Source organism: Rhamphochromis longiceps, linkage group LG18, assembly GCF_057381845.1.
Source record: "Rhamphochromis longiceps isolate RC_006_pf linkage group LG18, R_longiceps_female_GT1.1, whole genome shotgun sequence".
NCBI classification, from domain to species: Eukaryota; Metazoa; Chordata; class Actinopteri; order Cichliformes; family Cichlidae; genus Rhamphochromis; species Rhamphochromis longiceps.
The window spans coordinates 710,648-735,409 of record NC_140574.1 but is presented as its reverse complement, the minus strand read 5'-3'; the positions used below and the strand labels follow the sequence as shown (position 1 = coordinate 735,409).

General features: G+C 49.1%; 1 protein-coding gene across 3 annotated transcripts; it reads left to right on the top strand.

Annotated features, from left to right (window-relative positions):
* Positions 1 to 287: 287 nt before the first annotated feature.
* klhl18 (kelch-like family member 18) lies at positions 288 to 24,229 on the top strand. 3 transcript variants are annotated; one of them, XM_085388868.1, is made up of 10 exons: positions 288 to 424; positions 3,145 to 3,275; positions 14,333 to 14,473; positions 14,559 to 14,757; positions 15,240 to 15,400; positions 15,487 to 15,623; positions 15,693 to 15,915; positions 22,123 to 22,227; positions 22,578 to 22,689; positions 22,789 to 24,229. In XM_085388868.1, exons 2-10 carry the CDS (start codon positions 3,211 to 3,213, stop codon positions 23,173 to 23,175), a joined length of 1,530 nt encoding a protein of 509 aa, XP_085244994.1. In that variant the 5' UTR covers positions 288 to 424; positions 3,145 to 3,210; the 3' UTR covers positions 23,176 to 24,229. The 3 variants fall into 3 exon arrangements, with proteins under 3 accessions (XP_085244994.1, XP_085244992.1, XP_085244995.1); XM_085388866.1 differs by lacking the exon at positions 288 to 424 and adding an exon at positions 1,810 to 2,081; XM_085388869.1 differs by lacking the exon at positions 288 to 424 and adding an exon at positions 2,104 to 2,384.
* Positions 24,230 to 24,762: the final 533 nt, after the last annotated feature.

Sequence of the window (24,762 nt, the reverse complement as noted above, 5' to 3'; positions counted from 1 at the left end):
CTTCATCACTCTGGAGGAAGAAGCATGGGCACGGACAAAGCCTGCATTCTGTCTGAAGGCCACCAGGGGGCAGTAGCTTTGGTAAGGCAGCTTTCTGACCTTTGACCTATGTAAAAACATCCTGCTGAGGTTGTGGGCTCAGTTTTACGTAACACTGTGGCTGTATCCCAATTCAGGGTCTGCAGCCTTAAAGGCGCATTTTAAGGCCGATTACGTCACAGCGACGCGACGAAGGCTGTCCCAATTCAAAGGCTGCTCGAAATGCAGCCCTGAAGTGCGTCCTTCATTTCCCTGAATTTTAAGGATGTGGCGGTGTAGACTTCGTGGCCCAACATATCCCAGAATGCATAGCGCGGCGGTGGGTGTGGATAATTTTGCCGAAAAAAAAACGGCGGATGAGGGGCGGCCGAAGAGTAAACTTTAAGTAAGTACTGAATATTATGTCGCTTATTTATGTGCAAATGTTTAATAACGAAGAACATTAAACATTACTGTTGGCCACATGTCGGCAAAGTCATGTGACATCAGTGACGTTTGTACTAACTTGGTTTTAAAGCCTTTATTTTAAAATATACGCCGTTCAATAGCTGAGCTTAATCTTACAGAGAATGATCAAAGCTCATGTAGAAACAAACAAATGAACAAAAGATTTTCTCCTTCATTTCTGTCAAACACAGCTGTATGACACGTTTCCAGCTGTTAGTATCATGGTTGCTAGGCAACCTGGGCAGCGCAACGGAGGCTAGACCGTCCCATCTCACAAGCCTTGCAGTTCCGGCCTTGGCGGTCTTTAAGTACGCGGCCCTTGAGGATCGTTGAGGCTGCGTACTTTAAGGCTGCAGACCCTGAATTGGGACACAGCCTGTATTTCAAAGTGGTGAAGCTGCATACTCATTGGGTAATGGCCAGGAACCCACTCACTCCAAACCCTCGACAGGTGGCAGTCACAGGGCGTTAGCCAGTGAGCATGTGGGTTCACAATCAGGCCCGCCCCTCCTCGCCACCTTCAAGTTTTTTCAGCCAAATTGGCGACCTTGGAAGCACCCATAATCGGGTGACATCACTGAGGCCAGACTGTATAAAAGACTGTAACATTACCTGCTGCCATGTTTGTTTCCTGTGGTGACCATATTTGGAGGACTGGGTGGAGTTGTCAGCCAGTTGTCTGCTAGCTAGCTTAGCATACACATACACCTTATCAGTAACATCCAATCAGAATCCTTAGATGGTCACAGCAGCAATCTTATTGGTCAGATAATCTCATTAAACACAGTTCAGAGGTCTAGCTCAGAGTTTCCAGTTAGCTGAGGTGAAGTCTAGCAGACACGTAGCAGCTATAGTGAGTTTTGTCACCATCCACCTGTCAGGCCATGCACCTATCAATGCAAAGAGGTGAGTTAAAAATGTGTCCTCCCTTCTGCTGAATCCAGTCATTGTGCAGTTGTTATGAAGGGGAAATTATCTACAAAGGCCAAAACATTTGAATTTTAACACAGGAGTCTATGAGGACTGACTCAGTGCTCCCTCTGCTGAATGCTGGAGGAACTGCAGGCTCAAGATCGGTTTGTTAGTTTACTCTCTGATGTGTTCAGGCTGTTTATCTCTCAGCCAATCAGCTTTCACTAAATAATTACGATGTTGTGCTCCCATTCACAGCTGCATGTCACCAATCATAAAGTCATTCATGACATCATCTCTGATGTCACTGTAGTCACGTGAGCTGAGCTGATGCTCCTCAGGGCCAACACCTGATACATTCATTAAATCCTGACAAAAACAAACATTAAGGCCAAATAAATGAGTAATCACTCATCAATAACCACAAATGAAAGGCTTTAGAAGCGTTTATTTTGAAGTCTCATCTCAGCGGAAGTGATCCCTCTTATTGCGAAAGCAGCTTTGACGCTGGGTACGGCGGCTCGCAGGGTCCAGTCCGCGCGCTCCCGCTGACGATGGGCGACGTCCTGTGCGAAGAGCTCGAGGATTTGGTCCACTTCTCAGTGCACGACCTGCCGGCACGAGGTTATGTCGTCATGGAGGAGATCCGACGTCAGGGGAAACTCTGTGACGTCACGCTCAAGGTGAGCGAGGCGGCGTGCGAGGCTGACATTAGCCTCCAAGCTAACAGAGTGAGCTAAGGCATGCTAACAAGCTAACGCGGATTATCAGATAGTGACGTCATGGGCTGAGCTATGAACTGCCTGGGAGCCCCAGGGGCAAGGCGGCGAAGCGGCTTCCGGTCAGAGCGGTCAGTTCTTAACACCAGGGCTGGAGGTCAGGTGTGTAATCCACCTGGAGGAAGGTAGAAGTTGTGTGACGTACGCAGTTGAGCTCAGGCAGCACAGAAGGGGCGGAGCCTTTTAGCAGCGTTGTGGCGTAAGCAGGTGAGCAGATACGTGATTTCTCTTTGTTCCAAACATGTCCGCCAGGTGAGGGAGGGGCGGGACCTTAACCCTAACCCCTACAGCAGGAAGAAGCTCTCAGTGGCTCCACCCCTCCCCATCAGGGCCTGGTTCTATGGTAGCAGGTAATGGAGCGGGGTGCTCATTGTCAGCATCACATGATCCAGGTGTGCTTCTGAGGTGTTCAGGTGCAACCGAGAAACGTTTTCACCTGCGCTGCGTCCTGTGCCTGCAGCTCAGCATTGATCCTCTTAACGGCTCAGTAGGCAAGGTGCTGAGTCTCCCAGGACAAATGGTGTCCTGCAAGTAAAGCAGCACGTTCTCACCTGTCCACTCTCAGGTGACCTGCAGAAGTTTAAAAGGAAGTCAGACTGATTCAATGATGCAGGCAGACTTGGCTGGTTGGATGAAGGAATCTGATTGGCTGCGCGTTACGCTGAAGCTAGTGGAAACATCATCGATGGCGTCAGCTGACAGAGTTATGCTGAACCCTGAAATCTACTTCCTGTTGAAACGCGTGTGTTTCAGAGGGTGAAGGAACGCAATCACCTTGTTGTTTTACCTGATAAGTGGGGGGTGGGGCTTGCTGTGAAGCCAAAGTCTTATTGGCTGACTAGCGAGGAGTGGTTCTGTGAGTGTTTAAGGGCACATCCCTCAGATGTAGCTGTTTTCAGTTTTCTATTATCGTCATAGCGACAGGTGAGTAACAGGTGAGTGTGTTAATCAGTGTGTCTGTCCTCAGGTCGGGGATCACAAGTTCAGCGCTCACCGGATCGTGTTGGCGGCCTCCATCCCGTACTTCCACGCCATGTTCACCAACGACATGGTGGAGTGTAAACAGGATGAGATCCTGATGCAGGGCATGGACCCCAGGTACGCTCACACCTGTACAGATGTCTGAGAGCAGAATTATAACTGTCAGACTGTAACTCAGTTTAAGAATATAATCCACCCACTGTTATCATCTTCAGTGCCCTGTACCAACACAGAGCAGCTACCTGAACGCTGCTCCAACAGAGGTCGATCATCTTGTTAATAATTTCACCTCCTCACTACGTACAACTCTGGATACTGTAGCTCCTGTGAAAACTAAGGCCTCTAATCAGAAGTACCTGACTCCGTGGTAGGGCTGGGCCATATCATACCGTTCACAGTAACACCGGTGTAATGTTGGGCAACGATAGGAAAATGAAACATGGCGATAGAATATGGGTAAAATGCGCAGTGCCTTTGTTTTCATACGCACATGGAGGCGACGCAGAACGAGAAGAGCGAAAGCCGATCATTGAATGAAACGATGAACCAGAACTGGTTTGTAAAAACGCTGCAGCTTCACTGGTGTGGAACTGGTTTGGCTTTCGTCCGTCAGATACACAACAAAGCACTATTTTTGGTAGCGCATGCTAGCGGGCCGCCGTTATTACCGTGTTGTTTGGAAAATACGGCGCACTTAAAATCATCCTTTGATTTTTCTGAAAGTCGACAGAGCCCCTTATAATCCCGTGTGCCTTATGTATGAACTCTGGTTGTGTTTACTGACCTCGAAACGATTTTATGTGCACGGCGCTCAAAAATCTGTCAGATGTTTCAGTACGACTTTGCTAAGCTACGAAGCCGCAGCGCTTGATGGATTGTGGGAGCATTACGGCTATCGTAGGCGGAGCCTCGCGGAGTGATACGTACTGTGCTTCAACATAATGTTACCATATTGTGTGTGTTTAACCTCTTTTTAAGTTTTGTGGATGTTATACATGGTTATGCTGAGGATGTGTCGGCCAGTTTCCACTGGAAATGCCTTTTAGTTAAACTGTCAGCGAGGAGTTTGCACTGTTACATTTTATATAACTTTAATGCAGATAAAACAGCTGCTTGTTGAAGTGAAAATACATTGATGGGTTTTTGCACTAATAAAGTTGTGGAGTTGTAAAGCATTTTGTCTCGTGTCAATTATATCGTCAGTTATATCGTTATCGCAAATTTTCAAATGTATATCGTGATAAATATTTTTGGTCATGTCGCCCTGCTCTACTCCGTGGTATAATTCTCAAACACGTAGAGGGGTGGGCGGTATAAATGGTATACGGTGGAAACGATATAAATTTGGCCAATGGTAGAGATTTTTACTATACCGCACTACCATGATAGCGCATGCTGATGGTGTCATCGAGCTGCGCCTGTTTTGGTCGAAAGCATTGCAGCGACTGCAAACAACATCATCTGTAAATTATGCCTGGCAACAGTAATGGCAAAGAGACGAAGCACTTTTGGAATATGGGGAAAGCCAAAAACTGCGCTTCCTCCACTTCCCTACCATTGATTCATTAATGCTGAATTCCCTAACAACTGCTTTATTCCCATGCAGCAGTATATGAATGACTAACCTCGTATTGTGGATGGATTATCTCAGTTGTTCTCCTGGGGCCCGTTCTTCGTACGTCGCTTACTACATCCAAGATCAAATGACACATCCAAGATCAAATCATCGCGCTAACCGTGAGCTCGCTAATCCGGTTCCCCGAACACACCTGCTGTTGACGATTAGTACAGCTGGACGCAGTAATGTGACATCACTGGGTGTCATAAAAGGGGCTACGCATCGATAGTAGAAACATTGATCGGCAACCCTCTGATTGGTCGGCGAAAATGTCGAAGGAGCGCGCTCGGCTCGGTATTTTTCGGCAGCAGAGCAAGAACTCCTGAGTGAGGGATTTCAGGAGTTTCAGAGTTTAATCAGAACGCAAGGGAACACTGCAAAGGCTGCAAAAGCAAGGAGAGAGGGCTGGCAGAAAGTTGCTGACAAATTAAACTCGTAAGTAATTTAATAATAACAATAATAATGGAGTGGATTTATATAGCGCTTTTCAAGGCACCCAAAGCGCTGTACAATGCCACTATTCATTCACTCTCACATTCACACACTGGTGGAGGCAGCTACAGGTGTAGCCACAGCTGCCCTGGGGCAGACTGACAGAAGCGAGGCTGCCATATTGCGCCATCGGCCCCTCTGGCCAACACCAGTAGGCGGTAGGGTAGATTTATTATATTACACTATATTATCCAATATTATATTACATTATATTATATTGTTATATTATATCCTCTTTCACATTAGAGCCACAACAGGACCCACTAGAACATGGGAACAAGTAAAAGTGAAATATAAGAATATTCTACAGAATGGTAATATTTATCACTTATATTGCTTTTAGTCTCTTGGAAAGAGACCCTGAAATAATCTGTTTGTTTGTAACAGCAACCAAGAAAAGGGCAGAGCAAAAAAAGACAGGTGGTGGTCCTGCACCCCCTCGTCAACAAGTTGGTTAAGTAAATAATACCCTCACGGGAAAATCGATATCTCTCTATGAGCACACTGTCGCGCTGAGCTAAAGGATCCTGTCTGTCCCGCAATATACGCTGAATTCTGAGGACTCTCCTTATCAATCTCGCACCTTCCGCAATGGGTGGCTCGCGTATACGGACAGGACATGGCTGCGACAGACTTCCCAAATCCACCTTCACTTTTATAGCCGTGGTCTCTCATCTTGATTACACGAAGTAATTTACAATTACTACTCTGAAATATGAATTACATCTGTAATAATCACATACATGTAATAGAATGTTAATAGTACATTTCCCTTTTTTAGGAAATGACCTGTATGTATCTGTGTGACATCAATAAAAGGATCAAGTGCTGCATTATCTTCAGTTACATTGATGTTATTTATTTATCGCTGTTGCTTTCGTATAAATGAAGCGGACATACCTGCGTGGCCGCGATCTAATCCTGTTTACATAAAGTAAGCCTGCTCCCGAGCAGGTTTACGCTTACGGCTCTGTTGCTATGACAGCAAGTCCCGGATGAGCTTCGGGGAACCGACTGATCCAGGATCACGCGAAATCGTCAACAATCTAATCCGGCTAACCTACTTAGCGAGGTACGAAGAACGGGCCCCTGGCTGAAGTTTGGTCCGTTTACAGCATCCTGCCATGCGACTGCATTTGTCTCTAACCATCGGGAACCCTCACGTTAACTTTTATCGAGTAGAAAAAAGTTGGCGTTCATCCTCCAGCTTCACTGTGCTAATGTTATGCTAACATAGCTGTGTCGCTAGCGATCACGTAGCACATCATTATATACCAGCTAGCCCAACTTCAGTAACCCTACAAACGTCACTGCTGTTTAGTTTTCTGTCCTCATTTATGTTGGACGTGACAGCAGAGCTGTACGTTTGAATACTTCAGAAATCTCTCAGTCAGAACATGCTATATTAAATCAAATCACTTTTATTGTCACATCACATGTGCAGGTACATTGGTACAGCACATGTGAGTGAAATTCTTGTGTGCGAGCTTCACAAGCAGCAGAGTTGTGCAAAATAATAACGTAAACAAGCAAAATACAAGAATGGCTACATCTGAAACTAATAAATATATGTACAATATATAATAGTATATGCATTTCTGGATGTGTATACTAAATATTTTTCTACGTGTGTGTGTGTGTGTGTGTGTGTACACATATTTTACAAATTAAATAGAGTAAACAATAAATAAAATATATAAAATATACAGAGTGAGACATGTGCAAAACAGTGGCGTTACTGTACAGTATGGAGTGCATAATGTTGAAGTTCCAGTAGTGAAGCTGAGGTGTCTATGACGTGTTCAGCAGTCTGATGGCCTGGTGGAAGAAGCTGTCTCTCAGTCTGCTGGTTCGGGACCGGATGCTGCAGAACCTCCTTCCTGATGGAAGCAGTCTGAACAGTTTATGGCTGGGGTGACTGGAGTCCTTGATGATCCTCCCCGCTTTCCTCAGGCAGCGCTTCCTGTAGATGTCTTGGAGGGAGGGAAGCTCACCTCCAATTATCCGTTCAGAGCACCGCACTACTCGCTGGAGAGCTTTGCAGTTGTAGGCGGTGCTGTTGCCGTACCAGGTGGTGATGCATCCAGTGAGGATGCTCTCAATGGCACAGTGATAGAAGGTCCTGAGGATGCGGGGGCTCATGCCGAATCTTTTCAGTCTCCTGAGAAAGAAGAGGCGCTGCTGCGCCTTCTTCACTGTTTTGTTTGTGTGTACTGACCACGTAAGATCCTCAGACAGATGTACGCCAAGGAACCGGAAGCTGCTCACTCTCTCCACAGCAGCGCCGTTGATGGTGATGGGGGTGTGTACTTCTCTGCACCTCCGGAAGTCCACTATCAACTCCTTTGTCTTTGCGACGTTGAGGGTGAGATGGTTGTCTTGACACCAGTGGGTCAGGGCGCTGACCTCCTCCCTGTAAGCCGTCTCATCACCGTTGGTGATAAGACCCACCACTGTAGTGTCGTCCGCAAACTTCACAATGATGTTGGAGTTGCTAGTGGCCGTGCAGTCGTAGGTGTAGAGTGAGTACAGGAGAGGGCTCAGTACACACCCCTGTGGAGCACCAGTGTTCAGTGTGATGGGGGATGAGGTGATGCTGCCCAGTCTGACCACCTGGCGTCTGTCAGACAGGAAGCTAAGGATCCAGCTGCAGAGGGAGCTGCTCAGTCCTAGATCCTGCAGTTTCCTGTCCAGCTTCGAGGGAACGATGGTATTGAATGCTGAGCTGTAATCTACAAACAGCATCCTCACATACGTGTCTCTCTTCTCCAGGTGTGACAGGGCAGTGTGTAGTGTCAGGGCTATGGCATCATCAGTGGACCTGTTGTGGCGGTATGCAAACTGTAGAGGGTCCAGTGAGTCGGGTAGTGCAGAGCAGATGAAGTCTCTGACCAGCTTCTCGAAGCATTTGCTTACGATGGGGGTCAGGACTACAGGTCGCCAGTCGTTCAATGAGGAGATGGTGGAGGATTTGGGTACAGGGACGATGGTGGCCATTTTGAAGCAGGCTGGGACTACAGACAGAGAGAGGGAAAGGTTGAAGATGTGCGTGAACACTCCAGCCAGCTGAGCCGCGCATGACCTGAGGACGCGGCCGGGAATCCCGTCCGGACCAGTAGCTTTGCGTGCGTTCACCTTCCTGAAGCACCTCCGCACATCCTCCTCAGACACAGTGTGCGCACTGACGTCATCCGCGGTGCGCACACTGTCCGGTCTCATGGTGTTGGCTGCGTCGAATCTAGCGTAGAATACGTTTAGATCCTCACACAGAGAGGCCGTGGTCTGCGGTGTGCTGGTTTTCCCTCTAAAGTCTGTGATCGTGTTTAGTCCCTGCCACATACTCCGAGGGTTGTCAAACTGTTGCTCCACCCTGTCCCTGGCGGTGCTCCGTGCCGCCCGAACATCTCCGTTAATCCTATCATGTTTAGATGGAAGCTAGCGAGCTAACTTCTAATTCTATTAAATTTAATAAATTCTGTTTTCATGGATGCCTGGATGTTAAACTTAATTGTTACACCTGGTAAATCAGCAACGCAGATCATCTTATTAAAGATGAAAGACTGTAGACAGTTTAACTCTCAGTAATGCCACAGTGATCATGTGACTTTGGGACCTGAAACGGACGGAGTTTAGGACCCAGATTACTCCGCAAGGCTCCTGACTACAGCAGCCGTAATGCTCCGACAATCCATCAAGCGGCGCCGCAGCAACCAAAGTCGTACTAAAACATTTTTGACAGATTTTTGAGCTCCATGTATCATATAAAATCGGTTCAAGGTCAGTAAACACAACCAGAATTCATACATAAGGCACACTCTCGATTTTTAAGAAAATTTAATTATTTTAAGTGTGCCTTTATAGTGTGTCAAATATGTTATACAGAAGAAAAGAATATATCGCGATATATATATCGTTACCGCACATGCTTCAAATTGTACCGTGATATGGATTTTAGGCCATATCGCCCAGCTCTACACGTAGCCTAAAGCAGATGACTCGTAAGCTGGAGAGGAAATGGCGTGTCACAAATTTAGAGGATCATCATTTAGCCTGGAGAAATAGTTTGCTGCTTTATAAGAAAGCCCTCCACAAAGCCAGAACATCTTACTATTCATCACTGATTGAAGTAAATAAGAACAACCCCAGGTTTCTCTTCAGCTCTGTAGCCAGGCTGACAAACAGTCAGAGCTCTGTTGAGCCAACCATCCCTTTAACGTTAACTAGTAATGACTTCATGAACTTCTTCACTAGGGATGGGTATTGATAAGATTTTAACGATTCGATTCCTTATCGATTCTCTTATCGATTCTCTTATCGATTCTTTTTTTTAAAAAAAGGAGAACACTAAAGTCGATTAGCTTAGAACTTTGTTTTATATCTTCTCTTTGAACAAGATAGAAATGTAGGAGTAACATGGCCTTACAAACCCAACAGTGAGATCTTAAGAGATCCACAGCCTACGGCTCTTCAATGGGGCGTCACAGGGACCCCAGGAAAAAAAATTGTAAATGTAAAATAATAAAATAAATATTCTCCTGTAGCAAAAACAAAGTATAACATAAATTATTCTGTAGCAATTACACAAGAATATCCAGTAATGTCCCTGCGTACAATTAAACACATTCACTTACCAAAGTGAAATCGGGGGCATCTGCTGTGGCAAATGGGTGCAAGCCTTTGACCACAAACTGAGTCACTGCTCGGTGACATTCGTCTATCCTGCCTGAAAGGAGACGCTGCCGGTAGACTGCAGCGAGAACTGCCAGCATCTGAGCCAGACTCTGTGTCTCTCATCATGGTCACTAAATGCACAGTAATAGCAGGTTTTGTAATAAGGTAAATCGCGCTAACCTAATATGCAATGCTAATTGATTAGTTACCTGCAGTATTAACGGGAGAGGACGTGGAAACGCTACCGCTGCTGCTGGGTTGAGCTTCGCTAGTCCGGAGCGGATCAAAAACACGACATTCGTTGAAAGCAATCGCGTGTTTTTTGAGCAAATGCTTTTGCATATTCGTAGTGTTTCCTCCCTTTGATGAAATCTCTACTTTGCAAGTATTGCATGTTGCCCTGTTGTCATCCTTTCTCATAAAGTGTAACCAAACTTTTGAGCGTTTGTGCCGCTCAGGCGCCGTGTTTCCTACTGGGTAAAAGACGCTACTCAACGTGATGACGTCATTCGGGGCGACTGGAATCGATAAGGGAATCGTTTTTAAAAGTGGCAAACGATTCCAAGGAATTGAAACAGTGGGAACCGGTTCTCAACAAGAACCGGTTTTCGATACCCATCCCTATTCTTCACAAATAACATTTTAATCATTAGAGAAAAAATTACCAGTAATCATCCCACAGATGTAATATTATCTACAGCTACTCTTAGTACCATTGATGTTAAGTTAGACTCTTTTTCTCTAATTGATCTTTCTGAGTTAACTTCAATAATTACTTCCTCCAAACCATCAACGTGTCTTTTAGACCCCATTCCTACAAAACTGCTCAAAGAAGTCCTGCCATTAATTAATGCTTCGATCTTAAATATGATCAACCTATCTCTAATAATCAGCTATGTACCACAGGCCTTCAAGCTGGCTGTAGTTAAACCTTTACTCAAAAAGCATCTCTAGACCCAGCAGTCTTAGCTAATTATAGGCCAATCTCCAACCTTCCTTTCATATCAAAGATCCTTGAAAGAGTAGTTGTCAAACAGCTAACAGATCATCTGCAGAGGTTTATTTGAAGAGTTTCAGTCAGGTTTCAGAGCTCAGCACAGAAACAGCTTTAGTGAAGGTTACAAATGATCTTCTTATGGCCTCTGACAGTGGACTCATCTCTGTGCTTGTCCTGCTAGACCTCAGTGCAGCGTTCGATACTGTCGACCATAATATCCTATTAGAGCGATTAGAACATGCTGTAGGTATTACAGGTACTGCACTGCAGTGGTTTGTATCATATCTATCTAATAGACTCCAGTTTGTGCATGTAAATGGAGAGTCCTCTTCACACACTGAGGTTAATTATGGAGTTCCACAGGGTTCAGTGCTAGGACCAATTCTGTTTACATTATACATGCTTCCCTTAGGCAGTATCATTAGAAGACATCCAGGGCTCTAGACTAACTTTTTGTCAGGGTTGCACTGGTGCACCCAAATTTTTCACCCAAATCGATGAACACCGCAGTTTTGCACTTTTAAAAAAAAATTGCTGTCCATACAGACAATATTGATTTGTAAATGATTAACTAACAATCTTGTGCTTATGCTTAAAGTGCGTTGGCACTCTTTGATAATATTGTAGACAATGTTAAACGTAATCATCACCTCGGCTCCTCTGACGACCTGTTTGCTGGGCCGTGGGCAGAGAGGACACTTGTTTTCTGGACACACTGCTGCTTTTTCAGCATTCAGAGATTGATGGCTCCGTGTCAGAGCTGGCTATGAATTTCAGACGGATCAAGCTTTCATGAAAAAGTTACCAGTTGTTCTTTTCATCTTTTCTCATTACTCACAGCTACATCCACTTCTGTCGGGCCTAGGCTGCCCTGGGCATCATCACTGATTCCTATAATCCATTCGATTTGATTCAATTTAGCCTCAGACAAATATTATCATTCTGATCATTTATCAGTTATATCCATGTATACAAACAAAGCTGTGAGACTTCATCAGAGGTGTGAGCATCACAGCTTTGTGTCAAAGTAACTGAGGATAAAACATGAAGCAGATGTTCCTGGCCTGGCTTTTTATAGCAGATGACCTTAAAATCTTCTGCAGCAGAACAAAAACTGAAGAAAACCATGAATCACCATGTGAACATGAACTGGTGCTGCTGAAGGGAAGCAAAGTTACAGAGGTTTGATCACAGACACAGCTCAGAGATTGTAATTTGGAATTTAAAAATGTTACATTTCTTCGTTATTAAACAGCAGAAACGAGACTTTCTTGTTGGAACGCAGTTAAATTAAAAAACAAACAGTTTATTTATGCAGTTTAAAAAAACGGTTGACTTTAAAAACGTCTTTTTTAAGAGTGATCTGGTCAAGAGGACGACAGAAACTGCAACAAATGCAACAATAGTTCTGTAAAAATCTTTCAAGTGGACAAAAGGGACCCGGTTGACTATAATGTAATTACAAGAACACCGTTATAAAGATACTTGAGAAGCAGGTAATTTTAAAATTTTATATATAACCCCTGTGTGATACCTGCTCACCGAAGTCTATTTAGCAACATACATGGAGATGTTACACATAAAAAACACACGGAAACACTGGAAATCGGTTTTTGGCACAACGCCAGCTCTCATTTACAAGCTGTTTGCTTGAAATAGTTTTGTGAGCTCTGACTTCAGATTCTGGTGTTTAAATACGAAATTCGATTCAGGATTTAATGAATCGATATCGCTTCATTCAAGCTACTCACCTCTTTCAATCCGCCTGCACTTTCAAACGTACACACGAAGGACTACAGGTCTGGACCACAGTCAATCAAAGAGGTCCCGCCCCGTAATGTGTGTCTGTTGTTGACCACACGGTGACTTTTAGAGTTGCAGAGACTTTTTTGTACTGAACGGCATTTTTTTAGTCGCACCATTGAGAAATTAAGTTGCACTCTGGAGCCCTGACAGAGCATACATTTACACTGCTATGCAGATGACACCCAGCTCTATCTGTCCATGAAGCCAGATAACACACACCAATGAGTTAAACTGCAGGAATGTCTTAAAGACATAAAGACCTGGATGGCCGCTAACTTTCTGCTTCTTAATTCAGATCAAACTGAGGTTATTGTACTCGGCCCTGAAAACCTTAGAAATATGGTCTCTAAGCAGATTCTTACTCTGGATGGCATTACCTTGGCCTCCAGTAACACTGTGAGGAACCTTGGAGTCATTTTTGACCAGGACATGTCCTTCAACGCACATATTAAACAAATATGTAAGACTGCGTTCTTCCATTTGTGCAACATCTCTAAAGTTAGAAATATCCTGTCTCAGAGTGACGCTGAAAAACTAGTTCATGCATTTATTACTTCCAGGCTGGACGACTGTAATTCATTATTATCAGGAAGTCCTAAAAACTCCCTGAAAGCCTTCAGCTGATCCAAAATGCTGCAGCAAGAGTCCTGACAGGGACTAGAAAGAGAGAGCAGATTTCTCCTGTTTTGGCTTCCTGTTAAATCCAGAATTCAAAATCCTGCTCCTCACATACAAGGTCTTAAATAATCAGGCCCCATCTTATCTTAATGACCTTGTAGTACCATATCACCCTATTAGAGCACTTCGCTCTCGCTCTGCAGGCCTACTTGTTGTTCCTAGAGTATTTAAAAGTAGAATGGGAGGCAGAGCCTTCAGTTTTCAGGCCCCTCTTCTGTGGAACCAGCTTCCAGTTTGGATTCAGGAGACAGACACTATCTCTACTTTCAAGATTAGGCTTCAAACTTTCCTTTTTGCTAAAGCATATAGTTAGGGATGGACCAGGTGACCCTGAATCCTCCCTTAGTTATGCTGCAATAGACGTAGGCTGCCGGGGATTCCCATGATGCATTGAGTTTTTCCTTTCCAGTCACCTTTCTCACTCACTATGTGTTAACAGACCTCTCTGCATTGACTCATATCTGTTATTAACCTCTGTCTCTCTTCCACAGCATGTCTTTATCCTGTCTTCCTTCTCTCACCCCAGCCTGTCACAGCAGATGGCCCCGCCCCTCCCTGAGCCTGGTTCCTGCCTGCTCACTGGGGGTCATGTGATTGTTGGGTTTTTATCTGTATGTGTTATTGTAGGGTCGACCTTACAATATAAAGCGCCTTGAGGCGACTGCATAAATAAAAACAGAACATGAAGCACAGGCGTCACACACTGATCTGAGGTCAGTGTGTGACGCAGGCTCAACGCTGTGCTGCGTGTTTTTTCCGCTGAGCTGATGTAACGTACGTTTGTTCTGTCAGCGTCTCAGGATGGCGGTCCGTCGTGTTCGCTGCATTCCTGCAATATTTTAATTGATTTAACAAAATGTCAGTAACTGTGTGACCATAGTAACTATAGTAACCACTGTGGGTGTGTTGCAGCGCTCTGGAGGCTCTGATAAACTTCGCGTACAGCGGGCATGTCGCCATCGACCAGCAGAACGTGCAGTCTCTCCTGATTGGCTCGAGCTTCCTGCAGCTTCAGAATGTCAAAGACGCCTGCTGCTCTTTCCTGCAGGAGAGGTCAGTCCCACCCTGCTGCACACGCTCAGATCGCACGCTCCCTAGAGCTTACGTTTAGGCGAGCTAATGGCATGTTTGCTTGCAGGTTACACCCGAAGAACTGCCTCGGCGTGCGTCAGTTCGCCGAGACAATGATGTGCACGACGCTGTACGACTCGGCGAACAGCTTCCTGCACCAGCACTTTGTGGAGGTGTCACTGTCCGAGGAGTTCCTGGGCCTCAGGACGGAGGAGTTGCTGGAGCTCGTCGGCTGCGACGAACTCAACGTGAAGGCCGAAGAGCAGGTGAGTCGCCTCACCTGAGGGCGGTGGCGTGAAGCATCAGAGAACAGCTGTGACTTCATCATAGTCACTCACACAAGGTCACAGCACAGCTGTGCAGGTAGAGCACATCGGGGGAGACGGTGACCTTTGACCCGAGTGACAGGAAGAGAGCTGTCAGGAGAGAGGAAACCAAATTAAAGAACAGAAACCAAAAATAAAAGCAGGCTGCTAAGCCCCGCCCTCGCAGAGTGAAACTGTAGGGGCGAGCAGGTGATTGGGTCACACCTGTCAGGTGTCCTTCGTAAAGGTAAACCTCGGCCATGTTTCAGCAACTCGAGTGTGATGGACTCGACCGAGCCGTTGGCGAGCTTTAGCGGCTTACCTGTCACAGGTGTGCCACATACCAAGGCTCACCTCTTGAGTCACGGCGTGAAAAATGAGCTCTTGTATTAAACACGTTGTCTTCATGCTCTCACTGTGCTCCTCGTGTGGTACCTGTGCAGGTGTTTGAGGCGGTGCTGGCGTGGGTCCATCACGACCAGGACCGCAGGGAGACGCTGCTGCCCGAGCTGCTGTCAAAGGTGCGACTTCCTCTGTGTCGACCCGAGTTCCTGTCGGACCGCGTCCAGCAGGATGAGCTCATACGCTGCTGCCACAAGTGCAGGTGAGATGCAGCGAGGCCTCGGCTTCACATCTTACCTGTGTGATCGTTTCTGGGCGGGGTTAATGTCCAGCTGTATTTCTTGTCAGGGATTTAGTGGATGAAGCCAAGGATTTCCACCTGATGCCGGAGCGCCGCCCTCACCTGCCCACCTTTAAAACCAGGCAGAGGTGCTGCACGTCCATCACAGGGCTCATCTATGCGGTGGGAGGCCTCAACAGCTCAGGTACGCCGCTCACCTGAGGCAGCGTGTCTGCACGCTCCGTGCAGCTGACAGACTCTTCTTCTCCCGCAGGCGACTCCTTAAATGTCGTCGAGGTGTTCGATCCAATTGGAAACTTCTGGGAGCGCTGCCAGCCAATGAGGACAGCTCGCAGCAGGGTGGGTGTGGCCGTTGTTAATGGGCTGCTGTATGCCATTGGGGGATACGACGGCCAATCGCGGCTCAGCACGGTGGAAGTTTACAACCCCGAGACAGACAACTGGACGCGCGTGTCGAGCATGAACAGCCAGCGCAGGTTAGTACACTGATCGACTCGCTGATCAATACACTGATCGATACGCTGATCGACTCGCTGATCGATACACTGATCGACACGCTGATCGACTCGCTGATCAATACGCTGATCGACTCGCTGATCGATACACTGATCGATACGCTGATCGACTCGCTGATCAATACGCTGATCGACTCGCTGATCGATACACTGATCGACACGCTGATCGACTCGCTGATCGACTCACTGATCGATACACTGATCGACTCGCTGATCGACTTGCTGATCAATACACTGATCGATACGCTGATCGACACGCTGATCGACAAACTGATCGACAGACTGATCGATACGCTGATTGACACGCTGATCGATACGCTGATCGACTCGCTGATCGACACGCTGATCGACAAACTGATCGACAGACTGATCGATACGCTGATTGACACGCTGATCGACACGCTAATCGACAGACTGATCGACACGCTGATCGACACGCTGATCGACACGCTGATCGACAGACTGATCGATACGCTGATCGACACGCTGATCGACAGACTGATCGACGCGCTGATCGACAGACTGATCGACACGCTGATCGACAGACTGATCGACACGCTGATCGACAGACTGATCGATACGCTGATCGACGCGCTGATCGACACGCTGATCGACAGACTGATCGATACGCTGATCGACAGACTGATCGACACGCTGATCGACAGACTGATCGATACGCTGATCGACGCGCTGATCGACACGCTGATCGACTCGTTGATCGACACGCTGATCGACAGACTGATCGACGCGCTGATCGACATGCTGATCGACTCGCTAATCGACGCCCTGATCGACTCGCTGATCGACAGACTGATCGACTCGCTAATCGACGCCCTGATCGACACGCTGATCGACAGACTGATCGATACGCTGATCGACGCGCTGATCGACACGCTGATCGACTCGTTGATCGACACGCTGATCGACAGACTGATCGACTCGCTAATCGACAGACTGATCGATACGCTGATCGACATGCTGATCGACTCGCTAATCGACAGACTGATCGATACGCTGATCGACACGCTGATCGACGCGCTGATCGACACGCTGATCGACTCGTTGATCGACACGCTGATCGACAGACTGATCGATACGCTGATCGACTCGCTGATCGACTCGCTGATCGACTCGTTGATCGACACGCTGATCGACAGACTGATCGACACGCTGATCGACTCGTTGATCGACAGACTGATCGACGCGCTGATCGACGCGCTGATCGACGCGCTGATCGACAGACTGATCGACTCGCTGATCGACAGACTGATCGACACGCTGATCGACTCGTTGATCGACACGCTGATCGACTCGTTGATCGACAGACTGATCGACGCGCTGATCGACGCGCTGATCGACAGACTGATCGACTCGCTGATCGACTCGCTGATCGATACACTGATCGACTCGCTGATCGACACACTGATTGACTCGTTGATCGACTCGCTGATCGACTCGCTGATCGACTCGCTGATCGATACGCTGATCGACAGACTGATCGACTCGCTGATCGACTCGCTGATCGACTCGCTGATCGATACGCTGATCGACTCGCTGATCGACAGACTGATCGACTCGCTGATCGACTCGCTGATTGACTCGTTGATCGACTCGCTGATCGACAGGCTGATCGACAGGCTGATCGACTCGCTGATCGACAGACTGATCGACAGGCTGATCGACAGACTGATCGACGCGCTGATCGACTCGCTGATCGACAGGCTGATCGACAGACTGATCGACTCGCTGATCGATGCGCTGATCGACGCGCTGATCGACAGGCTGATCGACTCGCTGATCGACTCGCTGATCGACAGACTGATCGACAGACTGATCGACTCGCTGATCGACAGACTGATCGACTCGCTGATCGACAGACTGATCGACTCGCTGATCGACAGGCTGATCGACAGGCTGATCGACAGACTGATCGACTCGCTGATCGACGCGCTGATCGACGCGCTGATCGACAGGCTGATCGACTCGCTGATCGACTCGCTGATCGACAGGCTGATCGACTCGCTGATCGACAGACTGATCGACAGACTGATCGACTCGCTGATCGATGCGCTGATCGACGCGCTGATCGACGCGCTGATCGACAGGCTGATCGACTCGCTGATCGACTCGCTGATCGACAGGCTGATCGACTCGCTGATCGACAGACTGATCGACTCGCTGATCGATGCGCTGATCGACGCGCTGATCGACAGACTGATCGACGCGCTGATCGACGCGCTGATTGATGCGCTGATCGACTCGCTGATCGACAGACTGATCGACAGACTGATCGACGCGCTGATCGACGCGCTGATCGACGCGCTGATCGACAGGCTGATCGACTCGCTGATCGACAGACTGATCGACAGACTGATCGACTCGCTGATCGATGCGCTGATCGACGCGCTGATCGACAGACTGATCGACGCGCTGATTGATGCGCTGATCGACTCGCTGATCGACAGGCTGATCGACAGACTGATCGACGCGCTGATCGACGCGCTGATTGATGCGCTGATCGACTCGCTGATCGACAGACTGATCGACAGACTGATCGACGCGCTGATCGACTCGCTGATCGACAGACTGATCGACGCGCTGATCGACAGACTGATCGACGCGCTGATCGACTCGCTGATCGACAGACTGATCGACTCGCTGATCGACTCGCTGATCGACAGGCTGATCGACAGACTGATCGACTCGCTGATTGATGCGCTGATTGACGCGCTGATCGACAGGCTGATCGACTCGCTGATCGACTCGCTGATCGACAGACTGATTGACGCGCTGATCGACAGGCTGATCGACAGACTGATCGACTCGCTGATTGACAGGCTGATCGACAGACTGATCGACTCGCTGATTGATGCGCTGATTGACGCGCTGATCGACAGGCTGATCGACAGACTGATCGACTCGCTGATTGACAGGCTGATCGACAGGCTGATCGACTCGCTGATCGACTCGCTGATCGACAGACTGATTGACGCGCTGATCGACTCGCTGATCGACAGACTGATCGACTCGCTGATCGACAGGCTGATCGACAGACTGATCGACTCGCTGATTGATGCGCTGATTGACGCGCTGATCGACAGGCTGATCGACTCGCTGATCGACTCGCTGATCGACAGACTGATTGACGCGCTGATCGACAGGCTGATCGACTCGCTGATCGACAGACTGATCGACGCGCTGATCGACTCGCTGATTGATGCGCTGATCGACAGACTGATCGACAGACTGATCGACTCGCTGATTGATGCGCTGATCGACAGACTGATCGACAGACTGATTGACGCGCTGATCGACAGGCTGATCGACTCGCTGATCGACTCGCTGATCGACAGACTGATTGACGCGCTGATCGACAGGCTGATCGACAGACTGATCGACTCGCTGATTGACGCGCTGATCGACTCGCTGATCGACAGACTGATCGACTCGCTGATCGACAGGCTGATCGACAGACTGATCGACTCGCTGATTGATGCGCTGATTGACGCGCTGATCGACAGGCTGATCGACTCGCTGATCGACAGACTGATTGACGCGCTGATCGACAGGCTGATCGACTCGCTGATCGACAGACTGATTGACGCGCTGATCGACAGGCTGATCGACTCGCTGATCGACTCGCTGATCGACAGACTGATCGACGCGCTGATCGACGCGCTGATTGATGCGCTGATCGACGCGCTGATCGACAGACTGATCGACTCGCTGATCGACTCGCTGATCGACAGGCTGATCGACTCGCTGATCGACAGACTGATCGACAGACTGATCGACTCGCTGATCGATGCGCTGATCGACGCGCTGATCGACAGGCTGATCGACTCGCTGATCGACTCGCTGATCGACAGGCTGATCGACTCGCTGATCGACAGACTGATCGACTCGCTGATCGATGCGCTGATCGACGCGCTGATCGACAGACTGATCGACGCGCTGATCGACGCGCTGATTGATGCGCTGATCGACTCGCTGATCGACAGACTGATCGACAGACTGATCGACGCGCTGATCGACGCGCTGATCGACGCGCTGATCGACAGGCTGATCGACTCGCTGATCGACAGACTGATCGACAGACTGATCGACTCGCTGATCGATGCGCTGATCGACGCGCTGATCGACAGACTGATCGACGCGCTGATCGACGCGCTGATTGATGCGCTGATCGACTCGCTGATCGACAGGCTGATCGACAGACTGATCGACGCGCTGATCGACGCGCTGATTGATGCGCTGATCGACTCGCTGATCGACAGACTGATCGACAGACTGATCGACGCGCTGATCGACTCGCTGATCGACAGACTGATCGACTCGCTGATCGACTCGCTGATCGACAGGCTGATCGACAGACTGATCGACTCGCTGATTGATGCGCTGATTGACGCGCTGATCGACAGGCTGATCGACTCGCTGATCGACTCGCTGATCGACAGACTGATTGACGCGCTGATCGACAGGCTGATCGACAGACTGATCGACTCGCTGATTGACAGGCTGATCGACAGACTGATCGACTCGCTGATTGATGCGCTGATTGACGCGCTGATCGACAGGCTGATCGACAGACTGATCGACTCGCTGATTGACAGGCTGATCGACAGGCTGATCGACTCGCTGATCGACTCGCTGATCGACAGACTGATTGACGCGCTGATCGACTCGCTGATCGACAGACTGATCGACTCGCTGATCGACAGGCTGATCGACAGACTGATCGACTCGCTGATTGATGCGCTGATTGACGCGCTGATCGACAGGCTGATCGACTCGCTGATCGACTCGCTGATCGACAGACTGATTGACGCGCTGATCGACAGGCTGATCGACTCGCTGATCGACAGACTGATCGACGCGCTGATCGACTCGCTGATTGATGCGCTGATCGACAGACTGATCGACAGACTGATCGACTCGCTGATTGATGCGCTGATCGACAGACTGATCGACAGACTGATTGACGCGCTGATCGACTCGCTGATCGACTCGCTGATCGACAGACTGATTGACGCGCTGATCGACAGGCTGATCGACAGACTGATCGACTCGCTGATCGACAGGCTGATCGACAGACTGATCGACGCGCTGATCGACAGGCTGATCGACAGACTGATCGACTCGCTGATTGACGCGCTGATCGACTCGCTGATCGACAGACTGATCGACTCGCTGATCGACAGGCTGATCGACAGACTGATCGACTCGCTGATTGATGCGCTGATTGACGCGCTGATCGACAGGCTGATCGACTCGCTGATCGACAGACTGATTGACGCGCTGATCGACAGGCTGATCGACTCGCTGATCGACAGACTGATTGACGCGCTGATCGACAGGCTGATCGACTCGCTGATCGACTCGCTGATCGACAGACTGATCGACGCGCTGATCGACGCGCTGATTGATGCGCTGATCGACGCGCTGATCGACAGACTGATCGACTCGCTGATCGACAGGCTGATCGACAGACTGATCGATACGCTGATCGACTCGCTGATCGACAGACTGATCGACGCGCTGATCGACTCGCTGATTGATGCGCTGATCGACGCGCTGATCGACTCGCTGATCGACAGGCTGATCGACAGACTGATCGACTCGCTGATCGACAGGCTGATCGACAGGCTGATCGACAGACTGATCGACACTGTTGAGTCTGCGCTTACTAAGGCTATTTTAGAAACTTATTCTCGTGAAGGACGAAGACAAGACAGAACATCTTCGGTCTTTTACTCGCTAGCTTGGTCAGAAGCAGCTGTTGGAGCTCAACGCTCCTCACCTGCCTCCAACCAGCTCCTTCAAAGAGCAGCTTCCTCGTAGCCTTTTATTCCCATGACAGTTACAGTTTACACAACACAAGCACCTCCTCTCGTAAACCCCCCTATGGTGTGTGTGTGTGATCTGCTCGCCAAAAGGATCATAAAAGCAGGAAGCTTACAACACGATGGCGTGGGCCTAATCAAACCCCCCCCCAGCACAGAGTGGCTGGAGACGTGCTCAGAGACAAAGGAGTGTCTTTGATCCGGCTGCTTGAACTAAGACTTTACGATTTTAAGTAACACAATGACAACATGTAGCAGTTTGACTCCAACAGACACTGTGATCAATAAACCCCGCTGATGTAACGAGCTGTGTTGTCATCCTCAGCGCCATGGGAACGGTTGTGATTGATGGGCGGATCTTTGTGTGCGGCGGCTACGATGGAAAGTCGTCTCTGAACTCGGTGGAGTGCTACTCCCCGGAAGCAGACAGGTGAGGAGTCGTTCCACCTTTAATCCTTCGATTCTGTGTAACCCGAGCATTACGGCTAACAGCGCCGCGTGATCAGCGAGGGCTGTGTGGGTCATGTGACCCGCTGCTTCCTCAGTAGGAGTGGGTTTAAAAGTAATTCCACACAAAGACGTAAACACAGAGCGTGGATCGTTCACAGATTCTGCAGGTTTCCTCACGCTGAGCTAAACTGACTGAACCAGCAGCCAAAGAAGATCCAAAGTACGCTTCAAAGAAGAAAGCCGTCCTGGCTCACCTTGAGCATGCTCAGATCTCAGCTCAGGTCGGCGTCCTCGTTAACATGGCGGTGCTTATGTTACCGTTCTCTCCAGGTGGACTGTGGTGACAGAGATGAGTGCGAGCCGCAGCGCCGCGGGCGTGACGGTTTTTGATGGCCGGATCGTTGTCTCGGGCGGCCATGACGGTCTGCAGATCTTCAACACAGTGAGTTTTAGGGTGGACCCTAAAACTGAGGGGTGGAAACGTTACCCGTAGTTTTACACAATTTATCTGTTTATCTCTGTTTTTGCTCCGCCCCTGCAGGTGGAGTACTACAACCACCACACTAACCGCTGGCACCCGGCGGCACCAATGCTGAATAAGCGATGCCGTCATGGGGCGGCGGCGCTCGGCAGCCACATGTACGTGGCGGGGGGGTATGATGGCTCAGGCTTCCTGAGCGGCGCCGAGGTGTTCAGCTCAGCATCTGGACAGTGGAGCCTCCTGGTGGCCATGAACACGCGGCGCAGCAGGGTGTCCCTGGTGTCCACGTCGGGGCGTCTGTACGCCGTAGGCGGGTACGACGGACAATCCAATCTCAGCTCCGTGGAGATGTACAACCCCGACACGAACCGCTGGTCCTTCATGGCACCCATGGTGTGCCACGAGGGGGGTGTAGGCGTGGGCTGCATCCCCTTGCAGCCCGCCTAAACCACCTATCACAGCCCGAGGACTCGTGATTTACTGACGGCAGCAGGCGGGAGCACACCCCGCGGCGGCGTCCCTGCAGCTTTATCGGTACGATGGCTGTGCTCAGGCTTGCAAAATGACGCCGCACCTGCGGAATCATGGGAAAAACTGTAGAGCTAGCAGCAGAGGCTAGCTGCTAACATTATTCTGTTAGCGTGTGTGGAACGATTGATTACTGATTATTGATTACTGATTTCTTACTGGATGGACACAAGCAACAGGAAGTGACTTCCTCCCAAACAAACCAAGCTGCTGATTCGGACAGGAAGTCCTTCCTTAACGGTTTCTCGAACTGTCATCGATCAGCTGTAATTGATGGGAGCGATCAATACAAAACGCCAGCAACACAGGAACCCCGCCCTCTGCAGGCTGCACAGGAAGCTCGTTTGAGGAACGTGTTGCGCCCCCAGAGATATTAATAAACTCATTCTCACGTGACAAAACATGGTTCTCCAGCTTTCCACAGGAAGTGATGTTATGTAGCGTGCAGTCTTTAACGTTGCTTTCGCTGCGATGCACAGGCGGGCTGCAGATACCTGCTGCTGCTCGGCTGATGCATCCGAAACGCTCGTCAAAGGGTCACCCATACTGCAGTAACCAATGAGGGTCCGTGTGGTGGTTGCGCCGCCCCTCCAGGGCGATTGGCTGGATGGGGTGTGGCATCATTTGCGCCAGCCGTGGTGGACACGCCCCCTTACTTATTGACATCTGCATTTGCGTCAGCGGATAAGCGATGGAGCACGCTCAGTAGACAGATGTATGTTGAACAGCTGGAGGCGGAGTTTAGCGCACTCTGGGGGCATCGCACTCTGATTGGTCGCAGCCTGCAGAGAGCGGTCCAGTCGATCGTGTCATTGATCTCCGTGCTTAGAATCCGTCAGTCACTGTTTACTTCCTGCTGATCTCTGATTGGACGCTCAGCCTCATCATCAGTGGGTTTTATTTGTATTGATTAACTTATGATTGATTTGTTTTGTTGTGGATCAATAAAGAGAAGTTTGGTTAATAAAGTTTATTTCTGTCTCTTTGTTTCTGACAATAATCCGTTATTGATTATGACATCTAAGCAAAAAATTAGCACAACTTTGTGTTTTTGGGCATGTTTGCTTTTGGACAGGAAGGGGCGGAGACCAGGAAATGACTCGGACCTGTTGCCCTCTCAGTGACCTGTGGCGACGCCATTGTCAGAACGCGTTGCGTTTTAAATAGTTTATTATTTTCTCTTTGAATCAGTTATTGATCCTCAACGAAGGTTTATTCTCAGGCGGGGGATGGGCGGAGTCATGTCCTCGCTATCAGGAACCTTCTACAGAAACTTTGTTTCCTCTCTGTTCTTACCGGGGGATTCGGCGAGGCCGTCAGCCATCACTGCACCCCTGTGAGGCACCACCCTCACACAAAATGACAAGCACCACCAGGACGAGCTGAGATGTGCTCACTCCTGCGCAAAGTTGGTGTTGATGCTTCGGAGCTGTGAGCGCCGGCTGGAGGGCGGGAGCTCTGCATATAGTCAAGGGCGTTCTGTGACACGCTGACGTCATTCTCACA